The 16,807-nt window shown below is 33.9% G+C and overlaps 2 protein-coding genes across 7 annotated transcripts; one reads left to right on the forward strand and one right to left on the reverse strand.

Moving 5' to 3' along the window:
* The first annotated feature begins 644 nt into the window (after positions 1-644).
* On the forward strand, positions 645-14,002 carry LOC126913977 (E3 ubiquitin-protein ligase HECTD1). 5 transcript variants are annotated; one of them, XM_050717269.1, is made up of 21 exons: positions 645-953; positions 1,545-1,594; positions 1,770-1,909; positions 1,982-2,216; positions 2,283-2,623; positions 2,704-3,757; positions 4,783-5,176; positions 5,404-5,439; positions 5,638-5,904; positions 6,013-7,473; positions 7,563-7,849; positions 8,192-8,452; positions 8,527-8,734; positions 8,934-9,134; positions 9,263-9,519; positions 9,642-9,812; positions 9,885-10,100; positions 10,181-10,425; positions 10,588-11,158; positions 11,294-12,330; positions 12,415-14,002. In XM_050717269.1, exons 3-21 carry the CDS (start codon positions 1,770-1,772, stop codon positions 12,695-12,697), a joined length of 7,665 nt encoding a protein of 2,554 aa, XP_050573226.1. In that variant the 5' UTR covers positions 645-953; positions 1,545-1,594; the 3' UTR covers positions 12,698-14,002. The 5 variants fall into 5 exon arrangements, with proteins under 5 accessions (XP_050573226.1, XP_050573228.1, XP_050573229.1 ...); XM_050717270.1 differs by having other exon boundaries at positions 646-953; positions 9,654-9,812; XM_050717271.1 differs by lacking the exon at positions 8,934-9,134.
* On the reverse strand, positions 13,990-16,629 carry LOC126914069 (malate dehydrogenase, cytoplasmic). Of its 2 annotated transcripts, XM_050717546.1 has the most exons (6): positions 16,611-16,629; positions 16,288-16,407; positions 15,743-15,938; positions 14,938-15,260; positions 14,477-14,854; positions 13,990-14,397 (listed from the first exon to the last, which is right to left on the reverse strand). In XM_050717546.1, exons 2-6 carry the CDS (start codon positions 16,288-16,290, stop codon positions 14,296-14,298), a joined length of 1,002 nt encoding a protein of 333 aa, XP_050573503.1. In that variant the 5' UTR covers positions 16,291-16,407; positions 16,611-16,629; the 3' UTR covers positions 13,990-14,295. The 2 variants fall into 2 exon arrangements, with proteins under 2 accessions (XP_050573503.1, XP_050573502.1); XM_050717545.1 differs by lacking the exon at positions 16,611-16,629 and having other exon boundaries at positions 16,288-16,528.
* Positions 16,630-16,807: the final 178 nt, after the last annotated feature.

Raw genomic sequence — 16,807 nt, forward strand, 5'->3', positions numbered from 1 at the left:
TCCTTGCAGACTTAATTTGAATAAATCGATTTTTTAAAGAAAAATGCGTATTTTCGTTTACCCGTCAATTTGACGGGTCCGGTAGACATAGATATATACGAAACGCCCGTAAACCTAGTGTTAAGGGGGTATTCTAGTCTACAAATGTAAAAAATGTAAAAAACCGAAATTTTTTTTTTTAATATTCCCAAAGTTTAGACATTCAAGAAAATGTCGTTAAAAGCATTTTTCAAAATTTCAATTATTTTATGAGTTACAGTCATTTTTGTGACGCAACGTTTGCTCCGGTTCGACCGGAACAAATAAACAATAGTACTTAGGTATGAATACTCTCATAAAATCTTTATTGTACTTTATCCCTTTTTAATGTATTTGTTCGAAGCACATCCACGCAGGAACGCAGACAATTCAAATTTCCACTTTCCTCGCAGTATGTACCTTTAATGAAGGTTTTATACTCATATTAAGATTTTATGAGAGTATTCATACCTAAGTACTCGGTCAGTGCCTACCGTCTATTGTTTATTTGTTTCGTTGCAGCGGCCCTGTAGCATTCAACGTGTTAAATGACTATCGCCATCTACAGACAGGTTGTACAACGTACACGTATATATATAACCGTAGTTGTGCGAGAACTCATGAGAATCTGCCAGTAATCGCTCGTCGACGTACGCGTTTGTGAAAACACGACTCTTAGGGATTTGCCAGTTACTATATACTAACTATACTGAACGTCGTGTAAGTGGCGAAATATATACTACGACATTAGTGTAAAGTGAGACCTTTTTGTGCGGTGGAGTGTTTTATTGGTCCGTTAGTGCGATAAACTTTTCGTGTCACTGACGGACCAAGCGCGACGATATTGTTACGTTGTTTTTCGCAGTGAAGAACGACACGTCTTTGGAAGGATGGCGACCTGACCCCTTCCGAATAATGGAATACTGTGCACAACGGTACGTTTCCCTGTGTAAGCAGGTCGTATTTACCAAACTATAGATAATTATTTCTTAGGCATATTGAATTCATAATGTGCATCTGCACAGCAACTGCTTCTCTGAATTCCCTGAAGGTTACACAGTGTTATTAAAATAGTGTCACGCTTACAGCCGTCGTCATGACAAACTTTTTTCACCTTTCTTTGTACTTCATCGACAAGCATAATTTTGCGATATCAAATTTATGACCACGTGTTATTATTTGTAACATACGTAATTTCTTCAACCATAATCCATCGATGATTTGTGCTAGTATTTACATAGCCGAATTTTTCTAGAAGCTGTATTTCATTATCCATAAAGAAACTGAGGAGGGAGAATGCTGTCAATGTAATTCTTAATATAGACATACCATAAGAAGTTTTATATATTTATTTTTGTTTCTTTTTTGTATTTCCTATTGGTCTTTTGTGAATTAAATATAGTATGCTTTAGGTATTTTCCAATGACATTTATTAATTTTGCATTTTTAAGTAGGAATCATATTATGTTAATATTTAATGTACATATATCTTAACTTATTCTGACATATATTTATTTTGTTTCCAGATTGTCAGTTTGAGGTATACTTAGGTAATTGGTGCTATAAAACTTACAAGGTAAATTTTGTTATACAACAAAAAAATTTACAAAAAATATATATATATATATTTTATATCATTTCTTTGTAATTATATAAGTATTAAACATATTCCTTAATATTATTTATATGACAGTATATTAAGACTTGTACTTTCCATATACTGATCATCTTCTTTTATAATTTATATTAAGATGGCTGATGTTGATCCTGAAACTCTATTGGAATGGCTCAGTATGGGCCAAGGAGATGAAAGAGACATGCAGTTAATTGCTTTAGAGCAATTGTGCATGTTATTGCTCATGTCTGATAATGTTGATCGATGCTTTGAATGGTATGTTGAAAACATTCATAATGTTCATTATTTTAACTGAATAAAATATAATAAAATGTATTTTTATTTTAGCTGTCCTCCACGCACATTTCTTCCTGCATTATGTAGAATTTTTTTGGATGAACTTGCACCAGATAGTGTTTTAGAAGTGACAGCTAGAGCTATTACATATTACTTTGATCTTTCACCAGAATGTATACGCAGAGTAATAGCCATGGAAGGTGCTGTGAAAGCTATTTGCAATCGTTTATCTGGAGCTGGATTAGGTTCTAGAACTAGTAGGGACCTAGCTGAACAATGCATAAAGGTATTATATTATTTGATTGTTCTCAAATATAATATTAAAAAACATTCAACATATATGTTATTGTAGGCATTAGAACTTGTCTGTGCAAGGGAAGCTGGTGCTGTGCTCGAAGCTGGTGGCCTCCCTTGTGCTTTATGCTTTATTCGGGAGCATGGAGCTCTTGTTCACAGGGATACACTACATTCAGCAATGGCTGTGGTGACCCGTTTATGTGGGAAAGTAGAACCTCAAGATAAATCTTTGCCAGATTGTGTTGAAGCTTTATCAATGTTACTTAGACATGAAGATGCACATGTTGCTGATGGAGCACTCCGTTGTTTCGCATCATTGGCTGATAGATTTTCAAGAAGAAACACAGATCCTGCTCCATTAGCCTCCCATGGATTAGTTTCTGAACTTCTGTATAGGTATTATTTTATGATAAATCTTGTACAGATATTTATTTCAGAAGTATCAAGATAATCCTTTTATTTCTGTTTATCAATAGATTATCAAATGCAGCAGGGCCTGGTACATCAATAGCAACTACTTCTGGAAATCCAAAAACACCTCCACCATCTAGTACAGCTACAACACTTCCTACTCCTGAAGCGAATTCTTGCGCATCTGTTTCTACTATAATTAGTCTTCTATCAACACTTTGCAGGGGATCACCATCTATAACTCATGACCTTTTACGTTCTGAACTACCAGATGCGATTGAAAAAGCCTTAAAGGGAGATGAACGATGTGCACTTGATTCCATGAGATTAGTTGATTTATTGTTAGTTTTACTATTCGAAGGAAGATCAGCATTAGGCCGCAATACAAGCGGTGGTCCATCCGGTCCCGTGTTACCACGATTTAGGCGCCCAGAAAGCGCTGGTGAAAAATCTCACAGACAGTTGATTGATTGCATTCGGTCAAAGGATACAGATGCGTTAATAGAAGCCATAGATTCTGGAGGCATTGGAGTTAATTTTATGGATGATGTTGGACAAACATTGCTTAATTGGGCATCCGCATTCGGAACTCAAGAAATGGTTGAATTCTTGTGTGATAGAGGAGCAGATGTTAATAAAGGTCAAAGATCGTCTAGTCTGCATTATGCTGCTTGTTTTGGAAGACCAGCTATTGCTAAAGTATTACTTAGACATGGGGCAAACCCTGATTTGCGAGATGAAGATGGGAAAACGCCATTGGATAAGGCTAGAGAACGTGTAGATGAAGGTCATAGAGAAGTTGCCGCTATATTACAATCTCCCGGAGAATGGATGTTGCCAAATCAAGAACATAGGAAACCAGAAACAGAAGCAGAATTCACAGAACCAAAAGGTGATCCTGAAATGGCTCCAGTATACTTGAAAAGATTATTGCCAGTATTCTGTGCAACATTTCAGTCATCTATGTTGCCAAGCATTAGGAAAGCCAGTTTAAGTTTAATCAGGAAAATGGTGCATTATATTCAACCAGAATTACTTATTGAAACATGTGGTTCTGATAGAATGGGGAGCTGTGGTGCTATGCTTGTAGAAGTAATTGCCAATGTACTGGACAATGAGGTAAACATACAATATTTTTTATATAAATTTATTTCTTCTTTTTTAGTTTATACAAACTTTTTAAGACCCTGCGAGATTGATATAAGATAGTATAATCAATGTTTTAAAATCTTTAGTATTCATGCAGGCAGACAGGCAGCAAAACAGACAATGCTAGTGATTTAGTTAAGATTGTTCACAGGAGCTTGAGATAAAAGCACCATCACCACCACCTCCGCCTCTCAAGCCGATAATTGGCCCAAAATTGCGTTGTCTCGCATCGCGCAAGTCTTCCAGTTCCCTGAACTACATTGTTGATAAGACGGTAACGTCTGTTGTATATTTGCCAGTCTCTAGTTGAAACGTCCTTTGTGCCCCTTACATGCTATTCGTAAATCCCACTTTTTACTGATCTCATTAATAATTATGCAAAGATTTCATTTACTATTAACATAATGTATTTATGACACAATTCGTATAAAGGGTGAGATCTAACAAATATGCGCATGTTTTATATTCCTTTGCTGAGAAAATTTTTTTTACATCGCATATAAATACCGAAAAGTGCCATGTGCATTAATATATAGAGTCAACGTGCAATTTGTTCTCTAGCATAAAATGTGATGTAAGAAGATCATTAAAGTACAAATTTTGTAAATAATAACAGTGAAGGACACGCAGATCTTTCAGTGAATGGCCAGTGAAATTGCTCTAAACAGGTGTTAATTATGATAGATTAGACACGAAGCTGGTTGTCCACTTCTATTGACTGTCTGCCTGCTGCTGATGGGATTAATGGGCATTTGCTTGTGATTTCAATGGATCGCGTAATCATTTTGCTCATAAATAAATTTGTGCTGTTATATTCGTGCCATACAAAGTATGACTGAATAAAAGGACTATAGATATGTTCTATAAGAAATTGTGCAGTATTTATTTTGTATTAAACTAAGAAAAAAAGGACCAGAAATCTTTGTTTGACTTAATTGGACTTTCAATATTTATAAAGGATTGTATTTACAACATCTTTATTTTAATCTTAATAGGAGGATGAGGATGGACACTTAGTGGTTTTGCAAATGATACAAGATTTGATGATAAAAGGCAAAGATGAATTTCTAGAACATTTTGCTCGTTTGGGAGTCTTTTCAAAAGTTGCTGCATTGGCTGGACCACAAGAGGCTGTTCCAGAACCAGAAGCAGAATCAAATCAATCTGAAGAACAAAGAATGGAAGATGCGAGAGAACTTTTAATTGGAAGAGCTTACCATTGGAGAGATTGGTGTATTTGTAGAGGTCGTGACTGCTTATATGTTTGGTCTGATGCAGCAGCTTTAGAACTATCAAATGGAAGTAATGGATGGTTTAGATTTATACTCGATGGAAAATTAGCAACAATGTATTCTAGCGGCAGTCCAGAAGGCGGGACAGACACATCAGGTGCGTTCTTCCCATTTTTAATATCGACACAAAATTCATCACCTATGTCTCGTCCATCTTGCCACTATCTTTCTTGTTGAAGTATTCTTTTCACCCTCACACACCCTTCGCGACAGATAAACTGACTCTGTTGGAACCACATTTTTATGTTATATCGTTTTCATTTGTGATTAACCTCCGCGAGGGGAATAGTTTAGTAAATAACTGGTTTTACTAACTGCCTACAGGAAAGGGGAGGAACACAGAGTCGCTTACCACTGAAGGTAGGTACACACATGTTCAACTTTCCTAGTTGTGCACGCTATCCTACCTTTTAATGTACATCATCAGTTGCATGGAAATTCCTTTATTTCTGCATGACTTAAACATTCTCTGCCACAACATTATTCGGTTCATTAAAAATCTTTACACCACTCGCAGTTTTACTAACTGTATCAATTACTAGAACATATACCTTGCAGAAAACCGTGGCGAGTTTTTGGAAAAATTACAAAGAGCGCGAAGTCAAGTTAAACCAAATTCTGTGAGTCAACCTGTACTTTCACGTCCTGGTACGACCCGCCTAGTGGTAGGAAATTGGGCATTATCTAGTAGAAAAGAGAGTGAATTATGCATACATAACAGCGATGGTCAACAACAAGCAACAATTTTACGAGAAGACTTACCAGGATTTATTTTTGAATCAAATCGTGGCACTAAGCATTCCTTTACAGCAGAAACAAGTTTGGGTAAGTATTCAGTTTTTATTTATTTATTTATACGAATAAATTAATATTAATGTTAATATTTAGTACTTTATTACAAAAAATAAATATTTTATTATCTTCTATTTTTAGGTCCAGAATTTGCAGCAGGTTGGGCTGGTAAAAGAGGAAAAAGATTGAGATCTAAAATTGAAGCTATTAAACAAAAAGTCAAAGTACAAGCTCAGGATATTTATGAATGTTATTTTAAGGCTGCTCAAGCCCAGCCACGTGGAGTAGTTGCTAAACTAGGAGCTATTGTTAGTCAAATAGAAAAAGCTTGTCAAAAACAACAATCGGGAAATCGAGAGTGGCGCAATATACTACAAAGTGCACTGGAAGAACTTAAAGATTTATTAAACGAGGAAGGGAGAGTTTCTGCATACGAACTTCATTCTAGCGGGCTTGTGCAAACTTTACTTTCATTATTAGCAGCTCCACCAGGACCACAACCACCTACATTACGAGCAACAAAACTCAGGATGCAAAGAATAGCAGTATTTAAAAACTGTTTTCACTCAAAAGACGCTAATAAGGAGCATAATTCTGCTAAAATTCTAGTCCATAAATTGGTTTCAGTTTTAGAATCTATTGAAAAATTACCTGTTTACTTATATGATACACCAGGTTCAGGTTATGGCTTACAAATTTTAACAAGAAGATTACGTTTTCGACTGGAAAAGGCAACTGGCGAAAGTTCTTTAATTGATAGATCTGGTCGAAGTTTAAAAATGGAACCATTAAGTACTATACAACAATTAGAAAACCATTTATTAAAAATGGTAGCAAAGCAATGGCATGATCACGATAGGTCAACGTTTACATTTGTTAAGAAACTAAAAGATAGAAATAAGATAACTTTTAAATATCAATATGATTTCGATGAAAATGGATTGTTATATTGGATTGGTACAAATGCAAAAACTTGTACCGAATGGGTTAATCCCGGTCAATATGGTTTAGTCGTCGTTACATCGAGTAATGGAAGAAATCTTCCATATGGCCACCTTGAAGATATCTTAAGTCGAGATCCATCAGCATTAAACTGTCATACAAACGATGATAGGCGTGCATGGTTTTCGATTGATTTAGGAGTTTGGATTATTCCAAGCGCTTACACATTGAGGCACGCAAGAGGCTATGGTAGAAGTGCCTTGCGGAATTGGATGTTTCAAGCATCAAAGGATGGTATTATTTGGACAACATTATACGCTCATGTAGATGATTCATCATTGAATGAGCCTGGTAGTACAGCTAGTTGGACATTAGAGCCACCAGCTGATGAAACACAGGGCTGGCGTCATTTAAGATTACAACAAATTGGAAAGAATGCTTCTGGTCAAACACATTATTTATCTGTATCTGGATTTGAAGTTTATGGAGAAGTTACTGGAGTTTGCGAAGATTTGGGACGTGCAGCTAGAGAAGCTGAAGCTGGAGTTCGAAAACAACGAAGATTAATTAAAGCTCAAGTTCTTCGTCATTTAGTCGCTGGCGCTAGAGTGGCTAGAGGTTTGGACTGGAAATGGAGAGATCAAGATGGTGTCCCACCTGGTATGTTTGTAGCAAAATGAAATTTGTTGATCAAATGTTGTTTTTATTCAACTAGTATTTGAATCAATAGATTTTCTTCATTATTTCAGGCGAAGGCACAGTAACAGGGGAATTACACAATGGTTGGATAGATGTAACATGGGATCACGGTGGTTCTAATTCTTATAGAATGGGTGCAGAAGGAAAATACGACTTAAGATTAGTTGGTACCGGTCTTGATACGGATAGTGGAACAAAAAGTAAAAATGGTGGCGGAGTTTTAACAGGACGAAAATCCAGTAGTACTCCTAGTTTACCAGATTGTACTGATACTGCGATGCGTGGTTCAGTAGCTTCTACAGATCAAGCGGCAAGTGCGGATAATTTAGCAGTTAAGGTATAATTTAAAATATTTATCATTTTATATGTCATTTATATATAATGCGGAGCTGGAAAGAAGACTAGCGTAAAGAATGTGAGTCTGATTAGTTATTTTGTATAGACTCAACACAAACGTTAAGGTAATTAACATGTATTGGCTGAAAGCGTTACACATACAAATGCAATATAGCAACGCGTAACGTATCGTCTCGGTAGTTATCTTTCCAGTTTCGCGGTATACATGATTATATGCGTGTTTTAATTACATTTGACCTAAAGCATTAAGACATGCTACTATTAATTAGAGTAAAAAATAATTCGCCTAATCTAGTGCCAATTTTGTATTTATAATAAACAGCAAGCCGTTGAGTCGATAGCTGAAAATGTATTGTCGGTTGCTCGCGCTGAAGCGGTTGTTGCTGTAACCGGTGAAGGTGGGGCAAATTCAACAAGCGAATTGTCTGTTGTATTACATCCCAGGCCTGACACTACTGTGACAAGTGATCTGGCAACAATTGTTGAGAGTCTCGCCCTTAACACTGATTGTCCTGCCAATAGTAACAGCAATCGAGCATCTAGTAGTTCAAAACCATTTTTTGCAACTGTGCGAGGAAATAAGGTGTGACACCCACATCCTTATTAAGATAATTGTCTTATGTTTACAATTCATTTAAATTTAAAATATTTTTACAGCCAGGGTCAGGCCTATTGAGTCTTGAAGCTACTGAAGTGTTGGATCGTGTCAGAGAAGGAGCCGACAGATTACGCAATAATACTAATAGCTTTTTGAGTGGAGAATTACTTAGTTTAGTGCCTGTTAGAATCAGTGTGTCAGGTGAACTAGAAGAGAATTCATTAAGGATTAAATCTGTTCAGAGGCATCACTCCGGAATTACTGATGGTATGATAATCATTATTAATCTTAGTTTATATACCCCATTTTCTGTTTTTTTTTTTTTCTTTCTTTTTTATAAAATAACTGTGAAATAAAACAATGTAAAGATTCTAATCCTACGCTAAAGTTTCTATAACTCACTTATGAAGAAGTGTATTTTTTTGCTCCTTTTTTGTTATTTACAATCATGTTTCCTCTAAACTAGCTGCCAAAGAATGTAGTCGGGACAAAGAAGCTAGCTCATCTACACAAAATACGGCAGGTGGATGTCCTGTTGTTGTTACCAATCCTATGTCTGTGTCTGTTCCTAACCTTGCTTGTTCTGATGCTAACAATACTTTGGAACCAACAACTGCATCTGGTTTATTAGAAACCTTCACTGCAATGGCGCGAAGACGAACATTGGGTTTGTGTCTATGTATTGTTGCTTAATAGTATTTGCATATTAATAATTTAATTTTCTTAACTGTATTTTATATAATGCTTGTATTTTCTAATAAATTAGCTATATAAGTTACTAATAAAATTTTTTAGGTCCTACAGGTGGACAACATATTTCTTCCAATTCTAATGCTGGTTCAAATTCACGTGGTCCTAATTCTGTATCGAGTTTAGTTCGACTTGCCTTGAGTCCTAATTTTCCCGGTGGTTTACTTAGCACTGCTCAAAGTTATCCAAGTTTAACCAGCAGTGGTCAAGTAGCTGGTAGTGGTGTTACGACAACGACTGGACCCTGCCTAGGACAAGCACTTACAATGTCATTGACTAGTACAAGTAGTGATAGTGAACAGGTAAAGCTTAGTATCCAAGAAATTATATAAAAAAATGTTTTTATTGTGAAATAATATTTATTATATATCATGAATATAGAATTTAAAATAAAGTACATGATTCTATATAATGTAATAAGCAGTTATGGCTACAGGTTAGTCTTGAAGATTTTCTGGAATCTTGCGGAGGTATTGCAAGTTCCAGTGCTAGTGGAGGTAGAACAACAGGTGGACCAACTCTTTTGACTGAATTAGAAGACGATGAAGATGGCGTCCTTGAAGAAGAAGAAGACAATGATGAAAATGATCAAGAAGTACGTTAGGAAGGATTGTTTTATTTTAATGTAGAGAAATGAATATTTATTTTTTGTGTCCTTTTTTTATAGGAAGATGATGAAGAAAATGAAGAAGAAGGAGAAGGTTGCGATGGTGATTATGAAGATGTAATGGTAAGTCGTAATCTTCTAGCAGCGTTTGTGGAAGAAGAGACTCCTCAAAATAGTAAGAGACGTGCGTGGGATGATGAGTTTGTTTTGAAACGGCAATTCTCTGCTCTGATTCCTGCCTTTGATCCACGGCCTGGACGAACTAATATTAATCAGGTTAATTGAGTAAAAAAGTTTAAGAGACTTAAATGATGATAATAATAATCATTTTGTTTATATTATGAAATATTTTATAGACCACTGATTTGGAGATTCCACCACCTGGTAGTGAAACTCAGTCAAATACACGCTCAGGCTCATTGCCAATGCCAAAACTTTCTTTGACACTAAAGGGACCAGGCCTTCCTGGGGTATCAGATGTTGAGCTAGCTCTTACAGAACCATACGCCAGCATTTTCCAACAAGTACAAGAATTAATGCAACTGACAGAATTGGGTAGTCGACAAGAAAAATTAAGAAGAATATGGGAACCAACTTACACGTAATATATTTATTCTTTAATGTATTATAAAAAATTAAATATTTACATACTATGTATAATAATAAATATATAATAATAATAATAAATATATAGTAAATATATAATCATAAGTAATAATAATAATAATAACAACAATAAATTACATACTATGCTTTTTTATAGTATAATATATAAAGAAGCAAAGGACGAAGAATCATCTGGAAGAGCAACACCAGTTGTTACGTTATATTCTCGTAATACAGCACAAAATTCTTCAGTATGTAGTGTAGAGGATGTATTGCAACTATTGAGGCATGTTTATGTATTAAGCACTACTCATGATGATGGTAAACACATCGATTATGAAGAACTTGAGGAATCAACATGTTGGGTTCATCCAGATGACTTTACTTCAAAGAAAATTACAAACAAGATAGTACAACAAATTCAAGATCCTTTAGCATTAGCTGCCGGGGCTCTACCAAATTGGTGCGAAGAACTAGCAAGAAGTTGTCCATTTTTATTACCATTTGAAACTAGACGATTGTACTTTAGTTGCACTGCCTTCGGAGCCTCGCGATCCATTGTGTGGCTTCAAACACAAAGGGATGCTGTTCTTGAAAGACAAAGAGCACCAGGTTTAAGCCCACGACGTGATGACATTCACGAGTTCCGCGTTGGGAGACTTAAACACGAAAGAGTTAGTGTACCTAGGGGAGAGAAACTATTAGACTGGGCAGAACAAGTAATGAAGGTAAGTTAATAATTCAATAATTAAATTTAATGTTTATAGTATAATATATTATTTCTATTAGAAGAAAAGATAGAAAAACTGTATTGTATCATAGGTATAAGTATATGTATTATAGATATATTATGTATATAATAGGTACATGCAAGTCGGAAGAGCATACTAGAAGTGGAATTTGTGGGCGAAGAAGGAACTGGTCTTGGACCAACATTAGAGTTTTTTGCACTAGTTGCTGCAGAATTACAACGTAAGGACTTAGGTTTGTGGTTATGTGATGATGAAAACTCGCCTGATACGGATCAATCTCGAGTTTCTGGAGATCAGGTTCGACCTCCTGGATATTATGTAACTCGACAGAGTGGACTGTTTCCTGCTCCTTTACCACAAGATTCTGCAGCTTGTGATCGTGCTATTCGATATTTCTGGTTTTTGGGCGTGTTCTTGGCAAAAGTTTTGCAGGATAATAGATTAGTAGATTTACCATTATCCCGTCCTTTCCTAAAATTAATGTGTCACGGAGACATCACAAACAATGTAAATGAAAAGATTGGTCTTAGTGGTGTAACACAAGAAAGTATATCTTCAAGTATGTCGAGTAGCTTTATATCCGAAGAGGGTGAAGCAGATACAGCATACTCTTCGTTAGAACCACTTTCTTGGTATACTGGATTACTGGATATTGAAGATCTAGTACTTGTCGATCCAGTAAGAGGTGAATTCTTGAAAGAGGTACAAACGGCAATTGCCAAACGTGATAGAACGCTTTCCGATGGTCGTAATTCTACCGATGAAGAAACGACATTAAATATTACTCATTCATCCGGAATGTCAGTGCCTATTGAAGATTTGTCTTTAACTATGACATATTCTCCAAGTTCCAAAATCTTTGCATATAATCAGGTAGAATTAATAGAAGGAGGTGCGGAGATTTCAGTTACTATGGAAAATGCAAGAGAATACGCTGAGACGACAATTAATTTCTGTCTTGATCGAGGAATTTCAAGACAACTAGAATCGTTTAAATCTGGTTTTTCAAAAGTCTTCCCAATGGAAAAACTTCATGCTTTCAGTCCGGAAGAAGTAAGGGCTATGCTTTGTGGAGAACAAAATCCACAATGGACCAGAGAGGACCTGCTAAATTATACTGAGCCAAAACTAGGTTACACAAGAGAAAGGTAAGGATATTCGAAATATATGTAGATAACTAACTATTGCACAATTTAATTTACTAAATAGAATATACTTTTTTACTGTTTCAGTCCTGGTTTCCAAAGATTTGTCAATGTTCTACTTTCATTGACTGGTCCTGAAAGAAAGGCTTTCTTACAATTTGCTACTGGATGTTCAGCTTTACCTCCTGGGGGATTATGTAATTTACATCCTAGATTGACTGTTGTGCGGAAAGTAGATGCTGGTTCAGGTGGTTATCCCTCTGTTAACACCTGTGTTCATTATTTAAAATTACCAGAATATCCTACTGAAGAAATACTTAAAGAAAGACTCTTGGCAGCAACTAGAGAGAGAGGATTTCACTTAAATTAATCTCGTTTCTGCTTAGGCAAGGAACTGCTACGATAACGTAGTAAAAAATATTCGCTCTTAAAATAAGCGAATGGAACTTTGCTCCACAGATTATATTGTGTAATCTATACGCAAAAATCGAGTTTGGTCTTGATGTTATTTACAAAGAACTAAAACAATTGTTCAATAAGAATCAGTACAGGTTTACAAAAACAATTTAGTGCATCCTGGAACGGAAATATTTACGATATCCAAAATTATTTAAAAGAAATTAATAAGAATTCATAATGTATCATAAATATTTAAATATTTAATGTTATTTGTTGATATGTTTAAATTTGTCTATTTTGATAAATATCTATAATTTAACAGATAACAAATTATTTCTTTATTACTTTATGTTATGCGTTTAAGTTGTATTGTTTGAACTGATATTAGTCTCTTATAGAGTAAGCTGATCTTTAAATTAATATTGTGATATGCACTGCAGTATGATATCAAATGCTTATTTAATGTAAAAAGTTAACTTACAGTTTAATAACATAGGTCATCCGTTCCAGGTATTGGCTACAACTATATTATAAATTTTGCTCGGATACAATATAAATTGTATTTTCTCAAGAAATGTAATTTATGCGAGTGTTTTCAAGTATATTTGCTATTTTTGTGGAACAACAATTTTACAGTTCCTCATTTTAAAACGAATGTTCGTATTGTCTTCTTTATGGAATATTGTCGTGTTTGGAAAGTAATTCATATGTAAAAAAGAAAAGGGGCTATCTTTAATGAAAGTTTTATTTTCTTTATCAGAATGCCTCTCACATATATGTATACAGCGTTATAAAAACGTATAAGATGTGAATCAAAATTGACTTGTGCAAAGTGCTAAGTTTTTATCAATCACAATGAAAACGATGTTTTTTAGCATCTAGACCAATTTTCACAGCTTCAAATATTTGTTCTTTTAACTAAATATCAATGCATCACCATGTTTATAAAGACGCGCGAGTGTCTAAATATAATACACGAAAAAGAAGATATAAGAAGTTTGAAAGCATTTTGATGAAAATGTTATAAAGACTTGGCAAGCTGAGCACTCTGCATCTTTGTACAATATGCTACTTAATGCTCATTCAATAATTATAATTATAGGCGGAAGTCAGTATACTTGTAATAATAGTGTCTAGAAGAAGATATAAAAATAATATAAATGTGAAAAGATTGATTAATGATATCGATATAAAGAATAGTTACTATTACTGTAATATAAATTATTATTGATTCTTGGGGAAAGAATAAAAGAAAAAAAAACGTTATAAAGTATAACATGTTTTTCAATATGATTTGTTATGTTTTATACAGTTTATGAATATAAACATATATATTTAACAATTCCTGTACTAGTTAGGAAAGATGTATAGATATCTCATTAGATCCCACATCATGTATCATCAATATATACTACTAACATATTGTGTCTTAAAACCATGAATTTCATACGGCCATAACCATAGTATATTACATATCACAATTTATATCATTAAACATTTTTATTTTATTCTTTATAATTTTGCTGAAAAAAGTAAGTCACTCTCAGTACCATACTTTACTGATCTTAGTCACTTTTTATGTAGCACATTATTTGCTTCTGTACGTTCCTCTTCTAATTCTTTGGATGTAATATTTAATTTTGATTTAGCAAAGTCACTGATTGGAAGTCCCTGAAAAGAATCAGTGTAAGTAATTGTTTTGTTTCCAAAGTATGTATAAATATAAAAGGTGATATAAAAATATATTTACTTGAACAATTTTGTATTGTCCATTTTCTATAGTAACTGGGAAAGAGAACACAACATCTCTTGGAATTCCATAACTGCCATCAGACAACACCCCCATGCTAACCCATTCTCCTGGTTTGGTACCCAACCACCAATCTCTCATGTGGTCTCCAGCTGCTTTGGCAGCTGACATTGCAGATGACATTTTTCTAGCAGCTATCACAGCTGCACCACGTTTTTGAATTGTTTCCACGAAAGTAGTATTTAACCAGTTATCATTGTTTATGGCTGAAGGCACTGACTTAGTGGAACCTTGAAGGGTTACAGTAGCATGAGCTGCATCAGGATATTGAGTTGAACTGTGATTGCCCCAGATAATAACATTTTTTACTTTATCAACCTGTTTAGAAATATTAAATTAAAATTCATTTACTTTTCAGGTAGAAGTATATTTATGCTTAATATAACGTTGAAACTAATTACCTGTACATTTAGTTGTGCTGCTAAAGCTGCTTGAGCACGATTTTGATCCAATCTAGTCATAGCAGTAAAATTTTGCTTTGGAATAGAAGGTGCATAATGAGAACAAATTAAGGCATTTGTGTTAGCAGGATTGCCAACCACTAAGACCTTAACATCTTTTCGAGCATGTTTGTCTAGAGCTTCTCCTTGAACTTTAAAAATTTCTACATTAGCAGCTAGGAGATCTTTTCTCTCCATTCCTTCCTTTCGGGGCATTGCTCCAACAAGAAAGGCAGCAGCTACATTTTTGAAGGCTACATTTGGATCAGCTGTAGGAACAACTTCTACAAGTAAAAAGTTCATACAGTAAATAAAATATAAAAAAGGATATATTTGTGTATACATATATAATGCATTTTTATTAAAATAAGAAAGTGACTTAAAAATATGATTTAGTTGCTTACATAACACTGATGTTATGTTTTCTGTCCATGTTATGTAATGTTTTTTGTCCATAATTACATTATAAATTATATGATCTTATGAATTTATATGTTCTTATTTATCATATACAATGAATCGTGAGAAAGAAATCTTATAAATTTACTTTTGTATCATAATCTTATGATTTATATATTCTATATATTATTTTTATATTTTTATTAATATATAATTTTGTGGATTTTATTTATCGGACGTGCAACAATTTTCCTAAGACATTCAATTAAAGAATATCTATATATTGTTTCTAGTATGCTTTACATTCTTATATTCTTAATAATTCCTTAATCATAAATTTATATTTATTAAATTTATATAATTTTACCTTTCAGAAGTGGAAGAGCTAAGTCTTCTAATTCCATAACTACTCCATCCAATACTTTCATCATAACAGGAATATCTAATAAACGAAGATTTATTGGTTGATTTGGACCAAAAACTGAACCAGCAGCAAGCTGGTACAATAAAGAATATGCAATTTGCCCTGCAGCTCCTGTAACCACCACATTTATTGGCTCGCTCTAAAAAATTTAAGAAAACATAAATTATTCGCATGGATACATATTTTTAAAAATTTAACTAATAATATTTTCAATTTCCAATTGTAAATATAATAATAAGTTTCTATATATTATTTCATTTTGAACTCTTATATCATTATTAAATAATAGTTCCCTTAATACAGGTGGTTTCATTCAGTATAGCATGTTACAATAATTGATAAATAGTAAATTGAAAGCAGTGATGCTTTGAAAACTTGTTGAAGGTCGAATGTAGGTTAAGCAATTATGTTACATAGAATATTAAGTTATAAAACATCTTCCATTACTTTTACAATATAAAACAATTAATATATTTCTTAAGACTTACCATCTTTTATGCTGATTTCCTATAACAATATCGTTCTCAAATGACAGAACTGAAGATACTTATCGAACTCTCCAGGACTGATTGAGGTCAATTAAAATGATTGGTGTAATGACGACTGAACTGGAAGATAGATTTCAATTCAACTGATAGTACTGGAGGCCAAGCATTCTAATTATGTTGTTCCATATTTCAATCGATAAGAACGTTACAGTATTTAATTTATAAATTATATAATGTATATAAAAAAGACGCAATCTTTTACATGATTAATATAACATTATTATCAAAAAATGTTAATATTTTATGAGGAATAATATACAAACTAAATTCTCGCTGCTTTCTCCGTATATGTGAATATACTTAGGGCTTTGTGTGTGCTTAGTAAATTAGAGACCTATTAATAAGAAATGTGGAATAAACATTTATTTTCGTTTTATTTCAATGTCACACTTCATATGTAAAATTTTGTTGCATAATATTTACAGGTATCACGTAGAAGTTCAAAAATTTATTTCAGCAC

The sequence above is a fragment of the Bombus affinis genome, chromosome 3 (assembly GCF_024516045.1).
Source record: "Bombus affinis isolate iyBomAffi1 chromosome 3, iyBomAffi1.2, whole genome shotgun sequence".
Taxonomy (NCBI): domain Eukaryota; kingdom Metazoa; phylum Arthropoda; class Insecta; order Hymenoptera; family Apidae; genus Bombus; species Bombus affinis.